The sequence below is a fragment of the Seriola aureovittata genome, chromosome 12, assembly GCF_021018895.1.
Source record: "Seriola aureovittata isolate HTS-2021-v1 ecotype China chromosome 12, ASM2101889v1, whole genome shotgun sequence".
NCBI lineage: Eukaryota > Metazoa > Chordata > Actinopteri > Carangiformes > Carangidae > Seriola > Seriola aureovittata.
This window is the reverse complement of record NC_079375.1, coordinates 5,317,641-5,335,751: the sequence shown is the minus strand read 5'-3', so window position 1 is coordinate 5,335,751 and position 18,111 is coordinate 5,317,641. Positions and strand designations below refer to the sequence as shown.

Genomic DNA, 18,111 nt, shown 5'->3' with positions numbered 1-18,111 from the left:
TTTGGTCAAGCCACTACATATATGTTCCCTCATGTGTAATTGTTTTGGGTCAGTTTGTTCAGTTAACACGTTGTTTAGTTGTTATCTTGAATATAGTTATGTTTTGTTGACCTCTTTTATTGGCCTAATTATTATACTCTTATTTTGTAATATTCGGGTAAATAAAACCCTGTTTTTTTTCAACAGCAACTCCTGTGTTCTTGTTGCCTCTCTGTTTGGTCCCTGACAAGCCTATTATCTTTCTTCTTTTGTCTTTTCTTTGTCCGGCAGAAATGGGCTTCCATAGCCTCTATGAATCTATCCATGGATACATTTCTTAAAGACCTATAATAATAATAACCATGAAAAGCCTGAACAATTAGTGAGATAGAGAAATTAAAAACATCATCTGTGTGCTTTAAAGTCTGAGTAACAACTGCTGCTCTTTTTAAGGAGCTACAACAATGTCTGGCAACATTCCTTCATGTATTGCTCACTGCCAGTGAATAAGCTCCTAATAAATCACACACCACTTCTTTCACCGCTTTGTTTGTCGGAAACTTGGAGTGGGACATAATGCCGGTCTGGGATGCTCTCCTACAGAGTCAGAGAGTCCCACTGCTGTCTGGACTGCTTGGAGATTTGAAATAGAGAGAAAGAATTTGGAATGACAGAAGTCAGAACAAATAAATTGGACTTTAATGCTTGTTGGAAGGAGTTCTTCCTCCGGGACAAAAGAAAGTTTTCCCTCATTTCTTCCTAATTTTAGTGTTTTAAATAACTGCTGTCAGTCATACATTCCATCAATTCATCCATCCCTCCACCATCCTCAAAAAAGTCACAAATAGTGACTGATCGTAACCTTCAAAATAAAAGCACAGACTGAGGAATTAGCCACAGCTAGTGTCGATCTACTGTTACAATCACATTCTGTACCTGATTTAATAAGGAGTGTCATCATTTGATCTTTGTTGGATATTTTACAGGTAGAACCTAACATCTTATTAGGGCTGGGTATCATCTAAGATGCTTTGAATGTTTAGCGTTTGTTGATTATATTTACATTATTTTTAATCTTGCTCTTACTGCTGCAGTATACCCTATTTCCCATAACGGATAATTGGAGCTTTTATTTCTTGATTGATCGGGCCTATTTCCGGTCTGATCCTGATTATTTTTGACCGACTTGATGCAGGTTTGCATCTGTAGAGTCCGCTGCGTAAAGAGAGCGAGATTCCTGGTTTCCTCTGGAGTGCCAACTGGCTCCTCTGCCCGCCTAACCAGTCCAGTCTGCAGTCACCCCTCTCGGTTCGGCCGATGTGCTCTCCGCGGTCACACAACCACAAGCGAGGAACTAAGTTATGATGACAATAATGAAAAGATACAAGAAATATACTAAAACAACGCGTTTACCCTATGAACGAATAGGAGCTTTAACCGTGTTCCCATTTTGTCAAGTTAAATAAATTAAATCAAGAATAGCGGATGTTAAGCAATTCAACCTTCAAAATAAAAGTGTCGACATACAGGTAAAAATATTTAAGTTTTTTTTTTAAATAAAAGTTTTGTACTGAAAAAAATGTGATGAGAGAAGCTATTATTAAGAAACTACTGAGAAAAAGTCAATCTAATGCTGTTCTAATGTGTCTAGTTTGTGTTAGCTAGCTTTACACTAGTGTTAGCTTACAATTAAATGTTAATTTAACATCTGACACATTACCAAATGTAATCAGCATGATAAACACCTTTTTAATATAACATAAAATGCAATTTATAGTCATACAAATCAGACAATGGCGTAATGACTGTCGGGACAATAATGCCTACAATTATTTATCAATTTATTGACATTTATATCCCATTTTTGTCATCAGTACTATAATTGGTCAATTAATGTGACCTGGAATTAGATATATGATAGAAAACTTTTGGTTTGATTAACCAGTTCTTAAAAAGTTGATAGCAATTAATTTGAATTTTTGCTAAAACTGACCTGTCCACTATAAGTCGATGAGCTTTTTAGCAATTGTGTCCTGACAGGCAAAATGTATAAGTAATGTTCCTTTCTACACCAGAAAATAAATAATATTCAAGGCCTTTGAAGCTAAATGAATTAATTAAATGAATTAAGAATTCATTCTTTCAAATTAATTTTTTTATCATAATTTTTTTTATTAATTATTGACATTTCCGTGTTTTTAGGAACAATTTAGTAAGTCTCTTTTTTTCTTTCTTTTTTTTTTTTTGACTACCTAAAAGCCTGATACATAAGTACGGCTATAGTTAAGCATGGCAAAGGTAGGCTAACTATTAGGGTAAGGTTGGGTTCAGGTTTACCATTATAAAAGAGACTGGTTGGAGTTATAAGGTTCGGTTCAGATTTAGAGAAGGAGAAACACATTTTGAAAGGGAAACAGAGTTTGACACAACACCTGGAACTAAGGGTTAACAATTAGCAAACTATAGTTAACTGTTAATTTGGGACTTTTTTTTTTTTTTTTTTTTTAAATCATTTTATTTTGGAGGGAGAGGGGGTAGTTTTAGTTACAAACAAAATTAATTATTAAATTAACACTGCACACCTCCTGTTTGGTTATTGCTTAAAACTGCAACACGCGTTGCAGGAGAGTTTTATTTTGACAGGTCAGACCGGTAGTGTCACCGTGTAGTTGTGTCCGGCTTGACTTTGCTCGCTTTTCATTGGGAGTGTGGACGCTCAGCCTGAAGGAAGGAAGGTTCTGTGGAAACTTGAGGACATGCGGCGTCTTCTACAAACTTTAGTCAAACCGACCCTTTCCCCGAGCTGAAGAAAGATCCGAAGTGTGAAGAATGAACTGAACCGAGGCGGATAGGAAGAGGAGAGGAGGGGGGGAACAGCCGTTCACTCCCATTGATCCTATATCGAGGTATTGATTTTGGGCCTGGCTTTGAAATAACACCGCTGTTTGTTTTTTTTAAGGAATAGATGCAATGGGAAATGTGCTGATTTTAAACATGTCACGGAGCTGTTTATATTATCTGCACTTGGATAAACTATGATGTCAGACTCAAAATCTAAATGAAACCTGAAAATAACAAATACTGTATTTATATTAACGCTCAGTCATTTTTCTTAAACTTGACAAAAGCTGCAGACTTTATTAAAACACATTTCATGCAGGACCAGCCTCTGCTTCCATAGTCTCAACTATCACAGTCAAGGCTGTCACAGGAAAAGCCTTCTGTTGTTCCCATGACCACCAGTATCTGGCCTGATGGGAAACCAGTTCATCACATCAGTAGTAATGGTTTGTGACCATTCAAGCTGAGACAGCTGCTTTGAGTAAGTTCTCACATATCAACACTGATGGCTGCTCTTGGCTTTGAAGTTTGTAAACATGTCTCAGATTATATAGACACAAACAACCTGCTCTCTCCCTTCCTTTCACAGAACAGTAAGATGCATATTAAACTGCAGCGTTCTCTGAGAAAATAGGGTTGAAGACAATAAAAACCTGATGTGAGAAGCTTCATTTTCTATTGTGGTTGACACTCTGTGACACAGAGAGGTTTTTTATTCAACTAACAAACTCTAACTTTTCAGTCAGAGTATGTTGTGGTATTATATTGAATTAGCCTACATTATAATGTAAGCGTTATGACGAAATACAAGTGGCACCTTCAAATATTATGCAATCCAGATTCTACTTGTCCTGAAATGATGTGGATCGCTCGTCAGAAACAGTTTGATAATCGTTTTAAATGTGTAGCAAGCAAAAATACTAAAACATTCTCTGGTTCCAGCTTCTCAAATATGATATGATCTGATATTTCTTTTACTTTTTGTCTGATTCATGTAATTGCAAATTGAATATCTTTGGGTTTTGGACTGTTGGTCAAGAAAAACTAACTAAAGCTATTTGAGGGTGTCATCTAGGGCTCTCAGAACGTGTGAACAATATCGTCCACAACTTTTTCACAATTATTGACAAATTAATCAGTTGAGTATTTGATTGAATAACAGATGGATCAGTCAAGAGTGACAATAACTATTAGTTTAAGCTCGAAAATCCATTGCAACACCATTAATAACTCAGGACAGTCTCAACGAACATAGTAAGTTTAGTAGTAATAAATAGTAAATTACCCATTATTTTGCACAAATTAATTTAGTCAATAAACCAGGTTAGTTTTTTAAAAGCAGATTAGGATGATATATACCATCAGTGGAGTAAAAAGTATTCAGATCCTTTACTTAAGTAAAAGAACCAATAGAGTAATGTAAAAATACTCCAAGTCACACATTCAAAAACCTACCTCAATAAAAGTACAGTATTATGAGAAAATGCACTTAACGTATTGAGATTAAAGAAAGGTAGAGCAGATACAATTGCCAGCTGTGACCGATATTTTAATATATAGGAGATTATTAGCTTGTTAATACTGACGCATTAATTATTTAAGCGTTTTTTTCATAATCATTTTAGTATGTAGCTACTCGAGGTGGAGTTAGTACTTTAAATACAGTTTGGTTCTTTAGTCCAGTTTCATTAACCTGGGAGTCGGGATTCCCACCAAGGGTCACAAGATAAATCTGAGGGCTCATGATATGATTGATGGGGTCAGATTTGTTACACAAATTTGTATTTGAAAAAAAGGTCACCTCTTAAAGGCCTTGAATAGTTAGGCCTCAACTAGAGGTCACAAGCCAAAAAGGTTGGGAACCACCGACTTAATCTTCAAAAATGCATCACATTTGATAGACTTATTGTTTTTTGTTGAAAATCTTAATCTGGAGATACAGTTACTGTATATCAAATGTAGGTGAGTAAAAAGTAAATTCTGTCCCTGTGAATTGTATTGAAGCTGAGGTATGAAGCAGCATTAGATGTCACTGTACATGTAAAATACAGTAAGTACGGTGCATTGTGTTATGTAAGAGATTCTATAAAATACAGTGAGAGTCGTCACCTAGTCTTGAATCCTGCACTGCTCTGTTTCTGCTCTCTCAGGCACCGCCAATAATTTCATCATTTTTTATTGTTATTTCTCAGTTCCAAAGATTATAAATGGTTAAAAGGCCCTCCTCAGAGTTTTCGCTCTCCCTCTCTAGCAGATGGATGTGTTTCAGATCACAGTTACAGCCAAGTTGGCAAGTCCATCTCAAATGTGGTTTTATGATCTACAGTTAGTCATCCAGCGATGGCATGCTTGTGTGAATTTGTGCCGACTCAAACATTTTTGAGCTATACTTCCCTGGTTCATAGACGTTCTCGCTGCATTGTTATGTTTTTTTTCTTTTCTCTTTTTGTTGCCTGCAGGGCTCCTGTAGTAAAGATGCAGGCTGCCGCCGCTGCTCTGGCTCTGACTGTGCTCAGTGTTCTCTTCAGCCTGGACGGCCTGTGTGCCCACAGGTCCGAACCAAACCAGTGGCAGCACCACAACGACAGAAACACTCAGAATGATGAGACAGAACCGAAGCAGAAGAACCAGCCGCACATCATATTCATCCTCACGGACGACCAGGTGTGTGTGTGTGAACGAGCCGGTGTGAGAGTGTGTTTTCTCAAATCTCGAATTTGGCTGATCATGTCGATAGCAGCAATTACATTGTACACATTACAAGTTGTTAAACTTCAAATATATGACACGATTTTTATATAAGAACAGATGATTTCATGCATATTGTGCACTACAAATTATAGGGTCCCAAAAGGATAACATTTGTAATTTAACATTATGGCAAAGTGTGCCAAGTCAAAAGCAATTGAAAATTAGTCAATGGAAAGAAAATGAATGAGCTATTTTGATAATCAGTTAATCATTACAGTCATTTTTAAAGGAAAATATGACAAATATCTGCTGGTCCCAGCTTAGATACAATAGAGAGATGGCGAGCTCTGATGCGTGTTAGCATGTGATCTTTACAACCAATTTGAACATGAATTTAAGTTTGAAAGTTACAGCATCTATAGCATGAAAACAAATATTACAGATATAACATATTCATAACTTCAGGTTAGCAAAACCGGTTGCATTATAGTGACTAATTGTTGCTGTCAAAAAGCCACCGAGGGGCTGCTGTCAGGTTGAGTAATGCTACATGCTTCCAATAGAATTACCAGTTTATACAGGTCCAGACAGCTTGTTGTCGAATATTGTTTTCACATGAAATAAAACAAATGTTCCAAGAAAGGTACATACCATAAACTACGCATGGTACGGTAACAGCAAGGTCTGAACACGGTGAGAAACTGTTTGCCTCTCACACAGAGCAGCAACACACCTGAACCTGATTGCCTTGACCTCCTTAACCTCCATCAGTTATCTCACTTATCTCCGCCTGGTGGTCGGTGGTGTAAACAAATAAATACATAGAGCTGGAAATGGTTCCAGGATATAAAGAACCGGACAGGAATTACAAAGTGTGTAACTTTTGTAATGACAACCATAATGAAACAATTAACAGAGCTCATTAATGCCTCCATGACTCTGTCACAGGGCTTCAATGACATCGGCTACCATAACCCAACCATCAAGACTCCCACTCTGGACAAACTGGCGGCGGAGGGCGTGACGCTGGAGAATTACTACGTCCAGCCCATCTGCACGCCGTCACGCAGCCAGCTCATCACTGGCAGGTACTGATGTCTCTTTACTGACCTCCTGCATCAAACGTGGGCAATGTGTCCGAATGCCTGTTATACAGAGTACTCTAGACAGCGTGCTGGATTTTGAATATATATCTGTGGTCATTGGTGATCAATAAAATATTTGATATTCTTGAGTTAAAGCCACATTGATTTTGTTTTTCTTGTTTTTGTTTTTTTTCTTCTTTTTTAACCCTGTTGAACATGTTTTAATATAAAACTGTACAGCAGTAGTATTTGTTGTAGGGCTGTAGGTTATGATCATTTGTATTTTCAATGAGTCTTTTGCATTTTTTTTTTTTAATTATTTACTTTTATCATTTTTATCAGAAAATAGATAAAGAATAAAGTTTTATTACTTCTTTTTTGTTTTACCAACAGTCCTAAATCCCAAAATACTCAATTTACAGAAACATAAAACAGGGACAAAAAGCAAATCTGCAAATTTTAGACACTGAAACCAGGAAATGTTTAAAAGTTTTCACTAAAAATGACTTAAACCATCATCTGACAAATACTTTGGGCACTGATTTATACACTCTGGTCTTATTTTACTCTGGTTTGACAGACAGATGGTTTCAGGCTATTTTTCAACACCTTTTTACAGCATGTTGTGATTATTAGTTCAAGACTTTATCGATCCTCAGGAAGTAAATTCATGTGTTGGAGAGGCACAAGAAACAGGTGAAGAGAAAGTGATTATTAAAAATGAAGCTAGATCAAATGAAATTAAAGAAAGAAGTTAAAGTCAAACCCTTCAGATCGGTCTGACACAAAAGACGTGGACGCTGACCAGAGAGCAGAGGAGTTATTGAGTCTGAGGCTCTGGTTCAAATGAGGTAGCTGCTCTGAATAATCTGATTATTGATTAGGCAACCTGAGAATAAATGAGTCCCTGGTTCTGTTGTGAGGCCTAACAGTAAATCCTGTGTGTGAGCATAACAAGCATAACAATAACAAGCCCCCCCCCCCCCCCCCCCCCCCCAGATATCAGATCCACACTGGACTACAGCACTCCATTATCAGACCCAGGCAGCCGAGCTGTCTGCCTTCACACATGGACACGCTGCCTGAGAGGCTCAGAGAGGCCGGATACACCACACATATGGTCGGCAAGTGGCACCTAGGCTTCTACAGGTGAGACGGAGACTGTACGGGTGTTAGTATGGCTGATTATGACTAGGTGTTTTCAATGTTTTGTCACTATTAACAAATAAATTATGATTTAGAAGAAGAAGAAGAAATCAGAGGCTCAAAAGTCTGATATTTTATCATTTAGTTGATGCCGATTGATGATCGATCAGTAACAGCCACACTTGAATTGGGGGTGAAAAGGTTGCTGTCATTGAAAAGGGAGGATGTGATAGATGTTCGGATGGGGATAATTATTTCCTCAAGGGCATTTATAGTGTTGCTCTTGGCTGTACACACAAAAAGTGAGAGGAATAATGGTGTGAACAATGAAAGAACAAGTTCCATCTCCCCCCTAATCTGCTGTTGGAAAGGCGTAGGGGGAGGGGGGGGGTTTAGATGCTGTTCAACCATCCAACAAACACGGCGGTTGAAACATACCGACACCTTAAGTTCAGTCTGGGTCCCCGGCCTTTCATCACACACTGTTTCACACGTGGGATGCAGCCGCTATGTTGAACCTCCAGAGTCACGACCCGTAGAACTCAGACTGCTTGTGCTATGAGTTTCACAAATATGAACATATTAATCATCAGATGATCATTTCTGTGCTCAGCTATAAGCTCATTCACCTGCCAGGCTGCTCAGTGTGAGCAGGCGTAATGTAGGATGTGAATATGAATAGATTTGACTCGTGTTGTCAGTTATTGTGGTCATTTTCAAAAAGAATGGCATGTTGTAAAAATAATCCACAACTGAGCATAAAAACACAACCTCAAAAATATGATATCTTCACACTTTGTAAGCAGTTTGTTTTTTATGTCCAAATCCAGCGAAAGGGTCTAACAATCAAAATTAGTGTCATTTGTTTGAATTCAGTCAGACCACCAGTAAAAGGGGGCTGGGTGTTACATTAGAATAAGGAGAGCCTAATAAAGCAGTTTGTGAGCTATCGCTGCAGCTCTGTGAAAGAGTTGGTAATAAGGTGAATAAATAGAGCTGACCCACTGTATATATTGTATTTTTTTGTTTGTTTTGAAGGTTAAAGGTACCCTGTGGGGATTCTGGGCCACAAGCAGCACTATAGAGCAGGGTTATGATGAGTGGGTTCACAAAGCAAGAGGACACAGGTGACGCGATTTATGTTTCTCACCTGTAAATGATTTCACACTCTTCCACTGATCGCTGATTGTAATATGCGAACACAGGGAAGACGACAAGCACAACAAAAAACTAGAATCAGCGCCTCGCGGCTGTCTGTCTCCGCCACTCAGACTAGTTTCAGGTTACACAACTTTTATCCAGTGTCATATAAAATATGAACCATTTGTGTGAAATTTTGTCATAATTTCTGTGTGAAGTCTTGAGTAACGACTAAAAGTGTTTTCTGAGGTCACCGTGACCTTGACCTTTGACCACAAAACTAATCAGTTTGTCTTTGAGTCCAAGCGAACGTTTGAGCCATATTTTAAGGGATTCCCTTGAAGAGTTCTGGAGATATCGCATTCACAAGGCCAAAAACATGTTTTGTGTGGTCACAGTGACCTTGACTTTTGATCCAATCAGTTCATCCTTGAGTCCCAGTGAATGTTTGTGCCAAATTTGAAGAGGTTCTGTCAAGGCGTTACTGAGATACAGTGTCCAAGACGGATGGACGCACGTACAACCCCGAAAACAATAAGCCTCCTATGCATAGAAAGGCGGTTTTGCAAATCTTTTAAAAGGAAGGGAATTCATCAACACTTTGCTTGGGCCTCGTGGTTAGACACAATGTGTTTTGTTGAGAAACTGAGACTGTTAATAGACCTAGAACAAAGCTCCACAGGGTGCCTTAATACCTCTGTACGCTGCACGTGTCTAACAACATGATGGAAATGTGGAGCTCAGTTTACTTTATCACTTTCCCTTCAGGAGAGCATGCCTGCCCACCAGAAAGGGTTTCGACACTTTCTTTGGCTCTTTAACAGGAAGTGTGGATTACTACAGGTAAATTTATTACTATTAGAATTACTAAGTTTGGCAGTTCGCTTTCTGTCTTTATACTCAGTATTTCAATAACTCACATTTCTCCATCTGTCTCCAGTTATGGGTCCTGTGATGGCCCAGGGTTGTGCGGGTATGATCTTCATGATGACGAGGGCGTGGCGTGGGGCCAGGAAGGGAAATACTCCACCACGCTGTTCACTCAGAGAGCTCGCAAGATCCTCGAGAGTCACGACCCTGCAGACAGGCCGCTCTTCCTGCTGCTCTCCCTCCAGGTATCACGCTAAAGTCTGATACATCAGAAATGTGTCAATGAGAGCATGTTGAACCATCATACAGAGAGAAAACTTTTTATTCATGAATAGCTGCATAAAATAGGTCAGATACAATACAGCCCGACATGTGTTTTGACGCTGCGTTAGTTTATGTCTGGATGTGAGCTGTCAGAGAAGTTGGAAAAACACAGAGGCCACATTAAAGTGTTTGTTTGCCTGTCTATGAGCATCAGAAACTAATTTAGAGACCGTTTGGCTCATACGGACTCTAACCGTTAAATTAAAAGCACGCCACACAGAAAATGTAACTTGATGTTAAAAGCGTTGTAACTCAAAAGAAAAAGAGAAGAAGAGATATTTGTTTGTTCTCGATCTTTGTGGGAAGCTGTGCTCATTTGATTAAAAGTTTTTCAGCTTAGGGGGGATTCGAGAAAATATAGCCAATGTCCTGGCAAGGAGCAGCAAAATAAAGGGCTGTTTTATTTTCCCTGTTAAGGCGTTCCAACATATGCACCATGAATTAGTGCCGTGGGCCATTCTGGGAAATTTAAGACATCACTAACTGAAGTAGAGGTAGATGAGAAAATTGAGGAACATGAGTTAACATAAAAAAAAACCTTATGAAATAACTATAACATAGTTGGTAAGGATTATACAGTTTATCTAAGAATCAAGGTGCTTCCCTTTTCAGAACTTTGAAAAGCTCACTGTATTTCTCTAAACTGTGAGAACATGTTTCCACCAGGCAGTCCACACTCCTCTACAGCCTCCTAAGCCTTACATCTACCCCTACCGTGACATGGCTAACGTTGCCAGGAGAAAGTTTGCCGCCATGGTTTCCACAGTGGACGAAGCGGTCCGAAACGTCACCTACGCCCTCAGAAAGTACGGATACTACAAGAACAGTGTCATCATCTACTCCACGGACAACGGTGCCCAGCCGTTTACAGGAGGCAGCAACTGGCCACTGCGAGGCCGTAAGGTATCATTAACGAACTGTATTTCTGCCACAGTTTCATGCACTTAAGAAATTTATTTTAACATATTTATAACAAATTAACTTCATTGCTGTGTTTTCAGGGTACATATTGGGAGGGCGGAGTCCGCGGTGTGGCATTTGTACACAGTCCTCTGCTGAGACGCAGGAGACGCGTCTCCAAAGCTCTGCTCCACATCACTGACTGGTTCCCCACGCTGGTGAGCCTGGCCGGGGGAAACATCAGCCAGGTCAGTGGAGCTCGGTACTTTCCTATAACAACATATGTGTTGCATTCTTGCTATTTCTTACCCTTTTTAGGACTTTTGAATGTGCTTTTGGCTTTGATGCTTATCTTCAGGCCTGTCTTTACATTGACTGTTAGATAGTAAAGGTCAGATACCGGACCATTTTTTATTGTGCTGCAAAACAGACCAGAGATAAGGATGCATTTCTCACCATGGACATCCAAGCTACCAATATAAGCACTCATGTCGCTGTAAACCTGTTCAGAGTCGACTGGATTCAGGGTTCTGTATGTTTTTTTTTCCAGTTGTCTGCTATAATTTGCTCTGTAGTAACTTGACTGACTCTGTATCCACTACTGATTTTATCTCAATGGATGAGTTTATTTGTTGTCACAGTCAGCAGTGATATGGCTTCAGACTTTACTGAAGTTCAGGTTACAATGCTACTGTAAAACTCTCATTACTTGACTGTCATGTAGATAAATGTGCTCTTGACTTATTGCGATGAGTGCACTTTTCCCAAACATTGGCTTAATACACGCTTTGTGCTTAGATCAGACATAAATTTCTTTCATTGGCAAGTCAGTGCAGTGTGTGTTCAGCTCCCAAAAAGCTTTATTGGCTTCATATGAAAGTAGGTTTCCATTGGAGAAGCAGATGAGCAAGACTATTACCAATCAGCACACATACAGTATCTGACTCATCCAGACACTCTGTAGCCTTTGTTACCAAAGGGAATTTGTAATTATTTACTCCTGTGTGGTGAATGTACAAGTACTTCTTCTGGCAACATTCTGGTTTCATAGTATCTTCTTTCACTCATAAAAAGAGACCTTTCCTTACCTTGCTTTGTATTCTTTGTGATGTATGTACTTGTCTCCTCCTCAGAGTCAGGGCCTGGATGGTTTTGATGTTTGGCCCACCATCAGCGAAGGGAAGGAGTCACCTCGTCAGGAGATCCTTCACAACATCGACCCCCTGCACAAACCTCCAGTTCAAACCACGACCTGGGACGTGGGCACAGAGGACGCCTCAGGTAACTAACAGGAAAACATCAAACGTTGTTGTACTCAACAGCCACTGTAAAGGTAAAGGTATTACAGGTGTTTACTCGGGTTACAGAGCACCAGTTATTTTTAGTGGAAACAGTAACAGTATCAGTGAAAAGCAGGATAGTTCAAAGGCAAGTGTATTTTACTTGTTCTGACATTTTATGTCTCTGAAATAAACAGTATTATTTTTAAGTATGAAATCTTGAGCTTGGAAAAAAATTGCTTAGATTAAGCTTTCAACCACATCTCATGTCTTCTATCAGCGGATAGAGTCTGCTCAGTAGTCCTGTATATTAGTAATGAACTGTATACAGTACTTTGCAAAGGTTTAAGGAATGATTCCGTGAATAGTTTTTATTTATCAATAAATGCAAAACAAGGTGTAGTAAACAGAAAAACCTAAATCAAATCAATATTTGTTGAGACCACCTTTTGCCTTTATAACAGCACCAGTTTCATTTGTGCACACTTAGTAGGTAGGTTATATAAAGCACATGACAATTTGCATAATAGGAAGACAAGAAAAGAAGGAAAGGAATTAGTGAAATAATAAACCCAAGCAAAGAAAACAGGAAAAAAGAAGGAATATATAATTCAAAGGAAGTGACAGCAAAAGAGAGACATATAGTGCCAAAAGGAGTGAAGACAGAAATGTAGATATAAAGGAAGGAAGCATGTAAGCACCAGCAGCCCTTACAGAAAACTAAGTGATATAAAAAAGGACTAAAAGTAAACTCACACAGCATCAGAAAAGCTGAAAGCAAAGGTTAAAGGAGTGTTTTCTTTATATGTGTCATTTGTGTGTTTTTTTATCAGTACACTCATCAAAAGGTCCAACATTTAAGAAGCCAAAGAAGAAGAAGAAGAAAATTCTGAGGCAGCAACCAAAGCAAAAGTCAGCGTTCAGGTTAAAAACCACCAAGAAACCTCAGACATTTTCCCATCATGCTGCTAAACCTAAACCCAGACCTAAATCCAAGCCCCCTCCCAAACTGAAGCATAAGCCCCTCCCAAAATCAAAGCCCATACCTAAACCCAAGACCAAAGCCTACCAGCATCAGTTCCTGTCCCACTACAGGCCTCATCAGGAGTCCCACTCCAGTGGTGCTCCATCAGTGTCAGGAATGTCCCGACTCAGATCTCAGCCTCAGGTTCAGTCACGTTTAAGGACAAAATCCAAGCGGGCGTCGTCCCAGAAGCAGCACTTGTCAGGGTCAGGATCACCTCAGCCAAAATCCAAGATCCAATATCCACAGCTCAGATTACATTTAAAGACTAAGTCCAGGAGGATGTTATCCCAATACCAGAACACGTCCCAGCCGATGTCATCCCATCCAGTGCCCCAGTTTAGGCCTCAGTTATCCCAGCCGGTGTGGGACACATCAGTCCAGGCTGCTATCAGAGTCGGGGACTGGAAGCTGCTAACAGGAGACCCAGGCCATGGAGACTGGGTCCCCCCACAGGTATTGTAACACATTTAGACCAATGTTTGTAGGATTATTTTTACTCTGATTCAAATTGATCATGAATTAATCATCACGATTAAAATTCTGATCCTCAGGTACTCGCCACTCTCCCTGGTCGCTGGTGGAACCTTGAACGCACCCTCTCGTCTTCCTACAAATCCTCCTACCACAAAAACATCTGGCTGTTCAACATCACAGGCGACCCGTATGAGCGGCACGACATGGCAGACCAAAGGCCAGATGTGGTCCAACAGCTGCTGGCCCGGCTTGCTCACTACAACCAAACAGCCGTTCCAGTTTACTTCCCCCCTGACGACCCTCGAGCCAATCCCAACGAGCACGGCGGCGCCTGGGTGCCCTGGGTGGAGGAAGAGGAGGGCGAGGAGGGAAAATATCAAGGGGTATACAAGAAAGGCAAGAACAGCAAGAAGAAGAGGAAGAAGACAAGGTGCCGGCTGTGCAAGCTGAAGTCGTTCTTTCTGAAACTGAACACCAGGATGATGTCCAATCGGATCTGAGGTGTCGACTCCGATTTTTAACTATCAGATGAATGTGTCAAAGACTTCAACATTTTGAAATGTTGTATTTTCAATGTTCCATCTTCACTTCTTAAACCCAGTGAAAAAAAGTGGTCACCAGGTGGGTTAACTCCACTACATTCAGCTTAAGTAAACCTCTTTCTTACATGTCCATTCACTGGCTTCTCTCTGCTACTTGTTCCTCTAAAAATCTACATGATAGTCATACATGCAGCCGTGCTGTAAATGATCTGGTAATTAGGGATCTGAGGTGTCACTGACAGTCCAGCTGGATTGTAAAGACATTTTCACTGAAATTTAAAGGGTCAGTCCACTCAATATACTAACACATATTATCTCACTTAGCCAGGGAGACAGTCTGTTTTACAATATTTTGAAAATTGGTCTGCTGTCAACCTAATATGATCGAGTCTTACTAAAAGCATTTTTTCCTGTTACAAGTTTTCAGTATAAAAACATTGATGATAGTGAGGTCTGTGAACTATTCTGAGCAAGTATTTGGGACTAAATTTCCATGTCCATACTTCCAGTAGAAATGAATGCAGACATAAATACCACCATATTAATGTCTGCATGGCTGGATAACTGAACTTTAAATTACAACAGGATGCCAGAGGTGGTTTTCTAACCTCTGTTCTCAGAGGTTGTGACTGCTGTTATTTTCATTGTGTCAACTGTTTCTTCGTTATTTTTTATTCCATTTCATTTTCATCACTTACTGACAGAGTTCTTGGCACGAGGACTGACTGTGTGACAGTAAAATGTGTATTGACACTGTAAATGATTTAATTATGTTAAACTATAAACAGAAAACTAGCATTTTCAAGAATCTGTTATTAAAGTGATGTTGACAGATTTTACTGTATGTTTACATCCAGAATTCATATACTTAAAAATCCTAATTTAGGGTTTAGAAGCAGATGTTTATAGTGACAGTGCATGATCATGATAATTATATATGACTTTGTTGTTTTTCTTTGTCTGCCATAAACAAGAAAACATTACAAAGGAGTTTTTAATATATTTGTTTTTAGATATTATCAGTTTAGTTCCACATTGCAGTGATTTCAGATGTTTTTCTATTATTTGTTTTTAGTTGTTATAATGTGTTTACATATTACTATGGCTGAAACAGGCCTTTGGATACTGTGGTTTTTTGAATGTACTGACAGTAGCAAGCATCTTTTGACTATGAATTTACAGTATATGTTTTTAATTCACTACATCTTACTGTGAACAGCAGAAACCTTAATTTGAACATAGTAATTTACCTATTTGGCCCTATATAATATTTTAATATTTATATGCTTTATACAAATCAGCATTTAAGTTTCAGGGGAAACGTTGAATTATTTGCTCTGGTTCTACTGCTCCTCAACACAAGATGATCTCTTCAGTCCATTGAAGACATACAGTACACAAAATGAGCCAGTTGAACACAGTAGCTGCCATTCACCTCTAATGTAAAGATCCTAATGATTTTGTGTTGTCACTTAAAGCTTATGTATTCAGAAAATAGAGAGAAGGAGGTAAAATGTGTTACAGCAAAAGTTTTACCATCATAAGAAACATCTTTGAAGTTAGATGTTGGTTTTCCACTTGAGCAAGACACCTAACCTCTAAATATTTCAGTGTATTTGCTCAATATCTAACAAACCACGTCTGTGGCTGTTCTGCAACAGTGCACGGCAGTGTGAGTGTGGAGCAGAGAGTTCCTGAGAAACACTTTAAATGGACGCTTGATTCCTCCACCCTGAGTAAATAAAGGTAAAATCAGATCAACAGCGACTCTGTCCTTTTATTTTATGTATGCTGGCTACATGCCATTGCTTTCACTAATAAGACTCAATAAAAAAAAATAAGGACGTGTATATTGTAGTGAAATGTTTTATGTTTTTATATGTTTTTTTAAGTCTTTTACGTATGATACTATGTACTTTCAGTGTAGGCCTATAGTTAAATAAGTTCATATGGCTATGAAAGGCTTCCCTGTCACTGTCTGACTTATTTTGTATAATTACAGGGTCAGGGTACATGTCACAATTCACACTTGAATATCTTAAGTTCTCATTTTATGACCTAAATCTGACTCGAGCACAAGTCTCAAGTCTGTACCGCGGATACAAACTGCCAAGATTATTGATGCATTAATATTTCATACTAATTGTTCATGAAAGCCATGAATGCCAGCACATTAAACATGGCTGATTTATACATGCTGCACACACAAAAAGTTAAGGATGGCTATTCTTTTAATAAGAATTACAAATCTGAGGATCATTATATGTTCATGTTTCTAAATCAGTCCAAATGCTCTCATGCTAGTACAACTTCAAATCCTGCACAATAAATGTACACAGAATAAAACTATTAGAAATGTAGCCTACGTTTTGTTACATAGTGTACAGTATATTAGAAACACAATTTAACCACTAGGTGGTGCCAGTTATCAACAATCCCTGCAGTTCACTTTCTCCCGAGCTTTTCCCTTCATTTGTAAATTACACACACACACACACACACACACACACTTGGGCTACAATTGGATTTTCCACGCTTGCTGTCGCCTTCCTACTTCACACTGTTTCCACTAAGAATTCTTTTGTCCCTGAACACATGTGGGGTTATGTAATCCTCTGGGATTAAAATATAATTTAGTTCAGGAAGTTGCTGGTTCTGCTGAGGAGCTGCTGGTTAGATGCACACACCAAAAAGTGAGCGTGCTGCTGATGTGCCTTTGAACAAACGATATGAATGAAATGTGTAGAGAAGGGATCAGCAACTAGGTTTAACCGTGGGCCAGACCCCCCCCCCTTGAAATGTAATGGATGGGCTGTCCAGCCTCCATACAGAGTGACCTGTATCATTCATGGGTAAACAAAAATACAGTTGCTATTGTTGCCTTAGAAACCTGCTACTTATTTATGGTCGAGATACAAATCACTGATCATATTTGTCGATACAAGGTCATATCTATTGGGATTTACAACAGTCTGTTATTTACATTGTTATCTACAATAGATTAGTGCAAAATTATGCAAAACCTTTGATGCAAACTATGAAAGGGAAAGCTTCAGCTTTTGTTCAATTTAATACCTTTTGTTGTCAATTGGTTAATCAATTGGTATTAAAATTTTGTTGTAGATGTAATACACGGTACACATTATCAAAACCATTTGGCATTTACATTTTTTTGTACACGCCACCAGGAAAAGATGTATTTCAGTTGAGAACCAAAACCTTTCAGCTTTGACAGAGTGAATCAGGACACTCATGTTACGACTTTAAAAATGTATTGCATCAAAAACACATTGGAGTGTGGTGCTGTGGAACAAATGTGAGTTTGATAAGGACCGTCTCTGAGATACACCAATACCTGATGAACATGAGAATTTATTTTCACCAAGTTGTATCCAGCTATGCAGGTAGTTTTGGTTTTATTTGCTAAGGTTTTGTCTCCAATATTTCTGCCTGCATGCTGATACAAGGTTAATGGAATTTCATTTTTAGTGCTGAAAGCATTGAAAAAACACCTCTTTCCAATAACAATGTTCCCATTACTGTGAATAATCAGATTTAATAGGGAATAATTACTTGGTAGGAGGTAGTTCTACTGAAAACTGTTCAAAGTGAGTTCAGCCGAGGGGTATGAAGACGAAATAAGCTCTATATATTGTTCATACTGCCAAGAGTTAAAGTTAGAAGTTGTCCTGTCTCTTAATACTTTCAGACTTCCCTGCCTTGTTGGTCATATATGATAATAAACTGAATACCCTGGTGTTGACTGACTAAAAGGAGCCATTTGAATACACAAACAACTAGTAAAGTCTTTA

The 18,111-nt window shown here is 38.9% G+C and overlaps 2 protein-coding genes across 2 annotated transcripts in view; one reads left to right on the top strand and one right to left on the bottom strand.

Moving 5' to 3' along the window:
- Window positions 1–9,912, bottom strand: part of LOC130178791 (dentin matrix acidic phosphoprotein 1-like) — a 29,897-nt gene extending 19,985 nt beyond the window's left edge. Inside the window, exon 1 of the mRNA XM_056391280.1 lies at window positions 9,803–9,912. Within this exon, the coding sequence (XP_056247255.1) occupies window positions 9,803–9,868 (66 nt within the window). The 5' untranslated portion in view covers window positions 9,869–9,912. The remainder of the gene's footprint in view (window positions 1–9,802) is intronic.
- LOC130178792 (arylsulfatase I-like) lies at window positions 1,772–16,060 on the top strand. Its single transcript, XM_056391281.1, has 11 exons — window positions 1,772–2,885; window positions 5,280–5,484; window positions 6,460–6,599; window positions 7,596–7,745; window positions 9,651–9,725; window positions 9,823–9,997; window positions 10,743–10,979; window positions 11,078–11,224; window positions 12,110–12,257; window positions 13,090–13,736; window positions 13,835–16,060. Exons 2-11 carry the CDS (start codon window positions 5,296–5,298, stop codon window positions 14,255–14,257), a joined length of 2,331 nt encoding a protein of 776 aa, XP_056247256.1. The 5' UTR covers window positions 1,772–2,885; window positions 5,280–5,295; the 3' UTR covers window positions 14,258–16,060.
- The last annotated feature ends 2,051 nt before the right edge of the window (window positions 16,061–18,111 follow it).

Coding starts and splice junctions, on each gene's coding strand:
- LOC130178792 (XM_056391281.1), top strand. CDS start 5,296: ATGCAGGCTGCCGCCGCTGCTCTGGCTCTGACTGTGCTCAGTGTTCTC. Junction 9,726..9,822: donor GGAAGTGTGGATTACTACAG/GTAAATTTATTA, acceptor ATCTGTCTCCAG/TTATGGGTCCTGTGATGGCC. Junction 9,998..10,742: donor TCCTGCTGCTCTCCCTCCAG/GTATCACGCTAA, acceptor TGTTTCCACCAG/GCAGTCCACACTCCTCTACA.